Consider the following 9,999-nt stretch of genomic DNA (forward strand, 5'->3'; position numbering starts at 1 on the left):
AGGCAGCCCATTTAAAAAATCTTCCCCAATGTGTGCAGAAGACCTAACTTAGCTTTCGATAAAACCTTCAGATTCCTTTGGCTCCAGAGAATTCTTCTGTATTCCATATGTCATGTTATACAATTAATAATAACATGAATGCTTACACCTTTATTATTATTTGCCTCAGAGTTATGCTAATAAAACAAATGTATAAAATTCAGTTATGTAAAATCCAGTATTGATTGGGTGTGGTGGATGGTCTGTTAGATCTTTATTATAAAAACATACATATACTTATTAACTTAATCCTTTATCATGCATTACCGTACCTTTTCATAGACAGATGCTAGACAAGCCAAATAAAACAGCTATAAGTCACCTATCATCAGTGAACTGTCTTCCTATATAAAGAGGTCCATAAGATTGAGGACACTAAATCGTGCAGCTGACTTCAAGAAGAAGCAAACGTTTCCTCATCTCCTAAAGGATCCTACAAGAAAACATGACCCACGGTATCAGCAATTTATCCTCCAAATCCTTCAAGGGTCATTGCTATAGCGGTGGTCACCATTATAAAGCCTCCAGACATATTTCTTCACACCATCATGGAGGAAACCATAAGGTCCATCACAAAAGCTCCTCAACTTCCCATTATGGTGGTCACTGCAAAATACCAATGGTTCATGGAAGCTCTAAGGTCTCTTTTTCTGCACACTCTTCTTCTGGTCACGGACATGGTGCTGCTCATAGTGGACACAGTCTTAGAATTAATCATGGATGGAAGAACACCGGTCTGCTCGGTATAAATGAGAAGGAAACCTTACAACATCTTAACCAGCGACTGTCCTCCTATCTAGAGGAGGTTCGTTCTCTGGAGCAGGAGAATGCCCTTTTGGAGAGAAAGATCTGTGAATGGTATGCCAACAATGCCCCCAGCTCACTGCCTGATTCCAGCCAATACTTCCGAACCATCCAAGAGCTCCAAAATATGGTAATGACATCTGTATAGGCAAGCAATGTAAAGTATGGTAGAATGTTTATACTGTAGGAACATGTTTGACATTGGACACTCTTAAATTTGTATAGCTGCCTCTAGGCATGTTTTTCTCTATTAATATCGGGTTTGCAATTTTGTTAAATTTTTTATTTGTCCATTCATAGCTTGTAAAGCAGTCAATGCTACAGCATTTGGGTACAATGTCTATAGACAAATATACAATATTACTTCTTTATCTTAACTGGCTTGAGTGCATGACGCCATTGTTGTATTCTTGTTTTAGATAATTTCTACCACAATGGAAAATGCCAGACTTGAGCGTCAGATATCCAATGCCCAGCAGGCAGCCAATGACCTGAGCAGAAGGTATGGAGATTATCAGAAACCAGAAATCTGCAAACTGTATGAAATCATGGGCTAAAGTTGAGGTCCTCCAGGCTTGGTCACACTCTGTAAACTGTGCTCAGTACATGAATGTATGGGACACTTGATACTTGTTCCTTGCCTTCTATCTAATGGGGGATTTTTGGCTTCATCTGGATCATTACTCCATAGAAATAAGATACTGTAGATAAAGAAAAGAAAGAAGGCCCAAGGAGGCACCTAGTGCATTACCCTAGGAAGCCAGTAGCACCCCACAGAAAGTGGGGATGGGTGGGGGGGGTCTAATGGATGGCTGCTCACCTGGAGCGTATATATAAAATACGCATGTAACCTCAATCTGAGGTAAAGAAGTAGGATTTCGTGCAGGCCCGCAGGTCTCAGGATAGGTCCAGGGGGAAATCCTGTAGGTAAACTGGATAGCAAGAAAAAAGTGACCTTCACCCAGGCGCTCAGAAGCCCAGAGAGATCTCACAGCCAAGTCATGGAAGTGGATTGAAATTCAAGCTTTATTGGTTCACAACAACAATAACGCGTTTCGGGGTTAGCATACCCCTTCTTCAGATTATAAGATCTGTCAATCTGAAGAAGGGGTATTCTAACCCTGAAACGTGTTATTGTTGTTGTGAACCAATAAAGCTTGAATTTCAATTCACTTCCATGACTTGGCTGTGATATCTCTCTGGACTTCTGAGCGCCTGGGTGAAGGTGACTTTTTTCCTGCTATCTAGAAATAAGATAAACAGAATCTATGGATGAATGTCTTCTTTCACCTACCAAACTATGTGACTATGCATTTGCTTTTAGTTTCTTCTCCTTCCTCATATTTGATTTCTCAGGTACCAGATGGAACTAAACCTGGGAAATGCCATCGGATCTGACATTGCTGAGCTGAGTAGAGAATTGAGTGCAGTCAATAATGCAGGTCAAGGCTTAGAAAGACAAGTCCAATGTCTTCAAGAAGAACGTAACCAAATGAAAAACAACCATGCAGGAGTAAGTCTTCTCTGTAGGTTCTCCCAGTATGCTAAGCTAGGTTCTCCCAGTATGCTCAGCTACTTCTAATAAAATCATGTATCATATCCCTATTTCATATAATTTTTTATCAAAGGAAGTGAGTTTCCTGCAACAACAGCTCGGTGCCAGAGTGAATGTAGAAATGAACGCTGCCCCATCTGTGGACTTGAACCAAGTGTTGTCTGAAGTCAGAGATGAGTATGAAAACCTGATGGAAAGGAACCTGAATGAGGTTGAGAACATTTTCCTGACAAGGGTAATACAAAACATTTTATACTGTTATTTACCCCCACACAAATAATTGCCCCCTGTCATTGACACATTACATGACCTGATAAAAAATACAGGTTGATGAACAAGTATTGATGTAGAGAAAATAGATGATGCATGGTATATCCAAACTACGGAGAACATCATCATCTGGACCTTTCTTATCATAAAACTTCTAGCAGCCAATTTTTTCAAATCTTTATTTATAGAAATGTTTCAAAAATTTACAATGAAAAATATGAAATGGTAACAGTAAGAGCATCATACACCAAAATGTATACACCATCAATATATCAGGTTTATGTTTATTGAGTCCTCAGTGATTAGACAATAAGAGGTGGTGGAGTGTCTTTCATGAGAATTCCAGTAAACCAATTGATCACCACGTATCTGGCTTGTTGAACCCCCAGTGGTCACTGGTTATTGATGGTTGAAGTACTATGCTCAATGCCCCGAACTTCTTGTACAACCTCATCTCTGAGATTCTTTACAGGATTAAAATTTATGGGGCTGATCTGGGAAACAATTACATTTTCTGTCATGTATCTGGAACCAGTCCATGACTATACGACTCTTGTGGAATTGTCCTACTGAAAGTGTCCTACTACCATAGGGTAAAAAGCTAACATGGGCTGGGCCCTTCAGGATTTTAAAGGGGTACTCCACTGCTCAGCGTTTGGAAAAAACTGTTCAGTACACTGGAGCCGACACCGGGAGCTTGTGAAGTCACAGCCCCGCCCCTCATGATGTCCCCTCATGATGGCACGCCCCGCCCCTCAATGCAAGTCTATGGGAGCATGCGTGACAGCTGTCACACCCCCTCCCATAGACTTGCATTGAGGGGGAGGGGTGTGATGTCATGAGGGGGCGGGGCTGTGATGTCCCGAGCTCCCGGTGCCGGCTCCAGCGTTCGGAACAGTTTGTTCCAAACGCTGAGAAGCAGAGTACCCCTTTAAGATAACCCCTACTGTTCCAATATCCATCCACAGATTTTAGAATACCTAGGGTGTGTTAATATTTTTCAACTGCACAGTGTTCCAAGTTTTGTACTCCTCTGTCCACTGGGAGTTTTTCCTTTTCTGTTTTCTATAGACAGCAATAGCACTTGAGTTGGGCTTCTGCTGTTACAGTCCTTCTGTGATGGACAATCTAAATTGTGTGTTTGGATATATTAGACAACAGAATTGTATTTAGCTATAGTTTGCTTGACAGTGCTTTGCCTGTTGATCAGAATTATTCCTAACATTCTCCTCTAACCCCTTGGGAAGCAATTTTTTTAAAGGGGTAAAAAAAAAAACTTTTTCATATCAACTGACTCCAGAAAGTTAAACAGATTTGTAAATTACTTCTATTAAAAAATCTTAATCCTACTAGCACTTATCTGCTGAAGTTGAGTTGTTCTTTTCTGTCTGTCAACAGTGCTCTCTGCTGACACCTCTGTCCATGTTAGGAACTGTTCAGAACAGGAGCAAATCCCCATAGCAAACCTCTTCTACTCTGAACAGTTCCGGAGACAGACAGAGTTGTCAGCAGAGAGCATTGTGGTCAGACTGGAAACAACAACTCAACTTCAGCAGCTGATACTGGTAGGATTAAGATTTTTGAATGGAAGTAATTTACAAATCTGTTTAACTTTTTGAAAAAAGTCCACAGAATCCCCTTTAAGTCCACAGAATCCCCTCTAAATAGATTTTTTTCCTCAGTCCCCCATTCTAAATATACTCTCAACACTACCGCATTATGGAAGGTTGGCAATCCATGAAATCTTGGCCTTGGCTAGTCTAGCAACAATGACTAGGCTCCACTGTGGAGGTGATTAGAGCCGGTGCAGGAATATCTTCCGCGTTGGACGAAGGACATCAGCAGGACCAGAGGAATAAAACCAGGCTTGTTTATTGTACAAAGATGTGACGCATTTTGCTGCACATGCAGCGAAACATGTCGCATCTTTGTACAATTAACAAGCCGAGTTTCATTCCTCTGGTCCCGTTGATTTCCTTCGTTAGCGCCGAAGATATTCCGGTACCGGCTCTAGTCACTTCCTTGATATCCTTCTACACTCCAGAAATGCTGCGGACGACATAGACCACCTCCAGTTTAATGCGCTCCCCATTGTATTGTAGGTTCTTACACAACTTGATTTGGTAAGCGGTTGCTAGCTCCCCTGCCCCACCTTGCATTCTCAAGATCCTACACATGGAGCACCCTCTTTCTTTGTGTTATAGGCTCCATTGTGGATTTATACCTTACCTAAACTAAACAAAAAACTTGTTCACTTAATTTTATGCTACACTACGGGGTCATAAGGGGAGTTACAATAATAAAAGGCAGAAGTGTCCATTCTATGTATTTCTCACTTCTTTTATTTTTTTGTAGAGTGCAGAATTAAACCGTGAAGTTTCCTTTGGCGCTGAACAACTACAATCAAACAGTAATGAGATAATCGACCTAAGACGTTCTGTACAAGCGCTGGAGATTGAGATGCAGAGTCAGATAAGTCTGGTAGGAGAAGTGAATGTGGGGGACCTACTGTTACTGAATACATTCTCATCTAGGTACAGACAAAAAATGGTCTAAGAGGCGCTGCATAGACACATGAACGTAATAGAGAACCAGGCTAACACAGGACAATGTTATTTTATTTATGTTTTCTTCAGTAAGGACAACGCGTTTCAGCACTACCTTGTGCCTTCCTCAGGTCCACCAAAAGTACTCACCAGACTGTTTGTTATACAGAGTGGTGTTCTGGTGTAGAGATCCTGTGAGGTCAGCGTTACCGCTTTTGTAAAGCTAAATAGTGAAAAAGTCTATTGACAATTGGTGCATTTTTTGCTTCAGATGGGGTAAAAGTAAAAAAAAAAATAATTATCCTCATAGAAATTATACATGTAAACCAAGCCTAAGTATACAACAGTTCATACTAGTACACATGGTAAGACACAGAGGTGTACCTAGAATCTCCTGGGATTCAGTGCAAAATCTGTCAAGGATCCCCACCTTAATGTGCTTTTTATATTACTAATGACTTCTGATATGTTAGAAGAACTTTTGGGCCCCCATAGGTACCACTTCCTGGGTGTAAATTTTACTTCTGCGCCTCCGGTTACTACACCTCTGGTACCTCAAGAACTAAGTATAGTTTTTTTTCTCATCATTGTATTTTTGTTTTGTGTTTTTTTAGAATAACGCTTTGGAATCCACTTTGGCTGAAATAAATGGCACGTTTGGTGCTCAACTTGCTCAACTTCAATGCATGATTAATGATATTGAATCTCAACTTGCTCAAGTCCGATCCCGTCTAGAGGAACAGAACTATCAATACCAACTTCTAATGAACCAGAAGAACTACTTGGAAATGGAGATTTCCACATACAAACATCTTCTAGAAGGCCTTGACATTCAGTATGTGAATATATAATGATATATAATGTAAAAACAATATAAAAAACAATTAACTTCCTGAGAGCATGTTACATATAAAATAATTTAATTGCCCATAGATATATAAAATAAACAAGTGTTTGAGGGAGATTAAAGATGTAGTATTATTGGGGGTCCAGTTGACATCCACATGGGTCACAAATCGGTGTTGTATCCAAAACTCGCCAAAGGGAAATTGTCACATGAAGCTTTGATATAAAGTACTATATACAGTGATCGTCATATTTGTATTACAATTCATCTGTCATTTCTTTTTCTACACAGTGTCCCAACTCATCATTTTTCAGAAGCCAAACATGGTAAGTGCAGTTATGGTTTAGTACAGTAATAATTGGGTTTATGGTGTAGAACCCTGTAAAGACAACTTTTGCTAAGAGCTCTGTGAAGTATTTTATTATTGTTACTCACAAATATTTACTTCTTGTCCAGTTACTCATCACCATATGAAGTGTTAGACTAAAAACATTGTTCCTACGAAGAACCCAAATCTGGCATGAAACTCCAGAACGAAAAAACGAAGAATAAAGACCTTCACACTGCTCTGATCTCTGACTGGATCTATTGTATTCCTCACAATCTTTCTTTTCAAATATGGTACATAGCAGGTTATTTACCCATTGGGAATCCCATATACTGTGAAAACCGAAGGTAGTTATCTCGATATTATACATAGATATATTGACCTGTTGGTGGTAGGATTGGTGTGAAGTTGCTCATATACAAGACTTTGCTCAGATGGACTATTGCCATTCAATTTTCTGTGGGATTGTTCCTATAATCAATCCCACCAGCAACGTGCTAGACTAAAACTGCCAGATCAGAGGAAAGAAAAAACATGCAGTTGGCCTGTGCAAAGTGACAAATGATTGTCCAAATTGCGCCAATATTGCCATACACTTATTTTTCCAATCCTAGCCTAAAGCTGCCCTTATAGATTTGGGCCATTATGATGTACCAATCATCTTATATAAATGACATACTAACAATAATTCATAATGGATAAAATGTATCTAATCTCCTTAAATAATTCCATGGTATGATTGGTTGACTTTAGTCAAACATTTGCCACTTTGTGCAAGCTTACTGTTGTTGTTTTTTAAACTAATACAGGGATCTGCTAGTTTAGTCTGGCATGTTTGTAAGAATGATCCCATGAACCAACCATAGCTCAGCCACATTGGGACCAAAGTCCCTTACCTGACAGATCACAATTTTGGCAGACAATATTACACCATTGGCTGATTTTGCCCACTATCTCATGTGCATGAACAGCTTAAAGGGGTACTCCGCTGCACAGCATTTGGAACAAACTGTTCCAAATGCTGGAGCTGGCTCCGGGAGCTCGTTACATCATAGCCCCGCCCCCTCATGACATCACACCTTGCCCCCTCAGTGCAAGTCTATGGGAGGGGGAGTGACAGGCATCACGCCCCCTCCCATAGACTTGAATTGAGGGGGCAGGGCGTGACATCATGATGGGGTGGGGCTATGACATCACAAACTCTAAGCTCCAGCGTTCGGAACAGTTTGTTCCAAGCGTTGAGCAGCGGAGTACCCCTTTAAAAACATGTTGCTATTTTTCACCAAAATGAATCAAAAACATTCCAACTATCTAATGATTTCAATGATGAACACTATTCAAGACTGAAAACAAAATGTTACATGTAAATGTTTCCTGACCATCATGAATTACATTTGTTATCTGATTTATGGTCCAAAACATGGTCTGTGTTCTGAGGATGGATCACAACATCATCCATGTTTCTGTCATCCCATTGACTACATTTTCAAAATCCGGATGGATGGAATTAGAAAATTGTTCATTGGTGGCTATTGTGCTATCCCACTAATGGAAAAACTAATGTAACCAGTGGAAACTTATTAGTTGTGTCAACCAGACAACGTCTGATAAGTCATTGTCCAAGCATGTCGTTTTTCTCCAGTGATTTGGCCAAATTGTCCCACCATGACATTCCCCATCTGAGTCCTCATGAATAACCTGATATTTCTCAACCTATATGTAGGTGGGGAATAGATTTCCAGTAGACAAAGTTCTAGCGGTGACCAACTCAGGAAGTACTAAAAAGAGCATAAGGGTAATAGTAATAAGGCAAGTTTATGGACTTGACTATGAGTGTATTTAGCAAGTGAATATGTTACCTTCCTGAATGTAAGCTGAATAACAAAACTGCACCGAAAGATCGAAACTTTCTCCATCAGGTTATAACGCAGAGACTAAATTTGACCATATTTTATTCACAAATTTAAAATTGTTCCATTACAAATTGGTTTGGTTAGAGGTTTTTAAAGGTTTATGAAGCAGTTCAATTTCTAGGATCTATATACAATGGCCATAACCCACAGTTCAAAATGAAGTAATTTCACTTTGTAGCCATTCGAGTATGTTAAGAAGATTAATATATGTCTTTATAATATGCTTTTATCATATCAGTATTATGAATATTCCCATGTTTAGTGTAAAAATGGATTTGGACTGTATGGTCATCATTTCTGAACTTCTTTCATTCTGTTCACATTTTCTTTATTTCACTAAATAAATAACTTTAATAAATGCAAACTATTGTAATGTTTTATTATAAACAATAAAAGTTTAGAAATAACGGTCATGAGTCTAGCACAAAAGGTAAGGCTTAATTTCACCAGGGCTAGGTTTCAGTTCACCACCCTGGACCCCATTTCTAAATGCCCTGGCACCCAGCATCTGTTTTTGGCACATACCCTCATAGGTTGTCAAATTCACTCCCACATTAGTCAAATAGTAGGTGATACAGCACAGGGTAAACATGAATGTGTATGTGTCGTAGGTAAATTTGAAAGTCATCAACAAATGTCCTAGTCCCTTGGAACTTTGGTGTTCCTAAAAATTCTACTGGAGATAATTTCCAACATTATCGTCGTATAGTGAAATCTTGCCGAAAAACCACTTCTTTATTCATGGCCACTACCCTGTGCAGACCAGATTTAGTGTGGCAGATTTTCAGTCCACCCTATATCATACATTGTGGACATTTTATTTGAGAAGCCATTGAGAAGTTATTGGGTGTTTAATATCATAGATGCCAATCTGCGAACACCACAGTGCCTACCATAAAACAACCTCTATCTTACGTGGCCATCTGGACTTTAATGATGGGTTACATAAAATACAAATCATATGTTCTTCTGGTTACAGTACAAAAAATAATGCAATTTAGAGCAATATCTATAAAAAAAAAAAGCAAGAGGTCTATGATTACCATAATGTAACTAAGCTACTGGAGCCCAGTGCAAAATCTGTAACAGAATCTCCAACTAGAACACATAATTTAGTACTGGTCTCCTCATATGCAGCAGAGGGACCATTTGGAAACCTTAAAGGAGTACTCGGCATATAAAACGTTATCCGCTATCCTAAGGATAGGGGATAAGTGTCAGAAAACTGGGGCCCGACCATTGAAACCCCCCAAGATCACCTGCATGCGCCTTGGCTCTCCTTTTGACTTGGGCATGTTGAATACCACACAAAGCAGCAGTTGTACTCCCCCTCCATGCAGCTATATGGGAGAGCCTCAGATTCCTGAGTACAGTGCCCGGCTTTACCATGTTTTTCCTGGTCCATACCGGTTATTATATTTCTTGTTCGGGTGAGCGCCAGCAGGATCTTTTTTTTACCTTGAAGTCCACAGGACTTCCACAAAACTACTTGCAAGACCGCCCGGAGTATCTCTCAGGACGGGACAAGATCGAGGCAGCACCCCGGCCATTTACCCATAGTATTGGGCTCCTTCTGCTTAAATAGGTGTTGTGCTCTCTGTGCAACACCATAAGGTGAGCGCAATTGTTCTACCCTTCTGCATCTCCACACTCACTTGGAGTAACGGCACATTGTTCTGCGTAATTGTCTGTTTTCT

General features: G+C 39.9%; 1 protein-coding gene across 1 annotated transcript; it reads left to right on the forward strand.

Moving 5' to 3' along the window:
* Positions 1 to 484: 484 nt before the first annotated feature.
* On the forward strand, positions 485 to 6,623 carry LOC130296271 (keratin, type I cytoskeletal 19-like). Its single transcript, XM_056547663.1, has 8 exons — positions 485 to 973; positions 1,263 to 1,345; positions 2,200 to 2,356; positions 2,472 to 2,633; positions 5,024 to 5,149; positions 5,829 to 6,049; positions 6,353 to 6,387; positions 6,518 to 6,623. Exons 1-8 carry the CDS (start codon positions 485 to 487, stop codon positions 6,541 to 6,543), a joined length of 1,299 nt encoding a protein of 432 aa, XP_056403638.1. The 3' UTR covers positions 6,544 to 6,623.
* Positions 6,624 to 9,999: the final 3,376 nt, after the last annotated feature.

Source organism: Hyla sarda, chromosome 12 (assembly GCF_029499605.1).
Source record: "Hyla sarda isolate aHylSar1 chromosome 12, aHylSar1.hap1, whole genome shotgun sequence".
In the NCBI taxonomy this organism is placed as follows: domain Eukaryota; kingdom Metazoa; phylum Chordata; class Amphibia; order Anura; family Hylidae; genus Hyla; species Hyla sarda.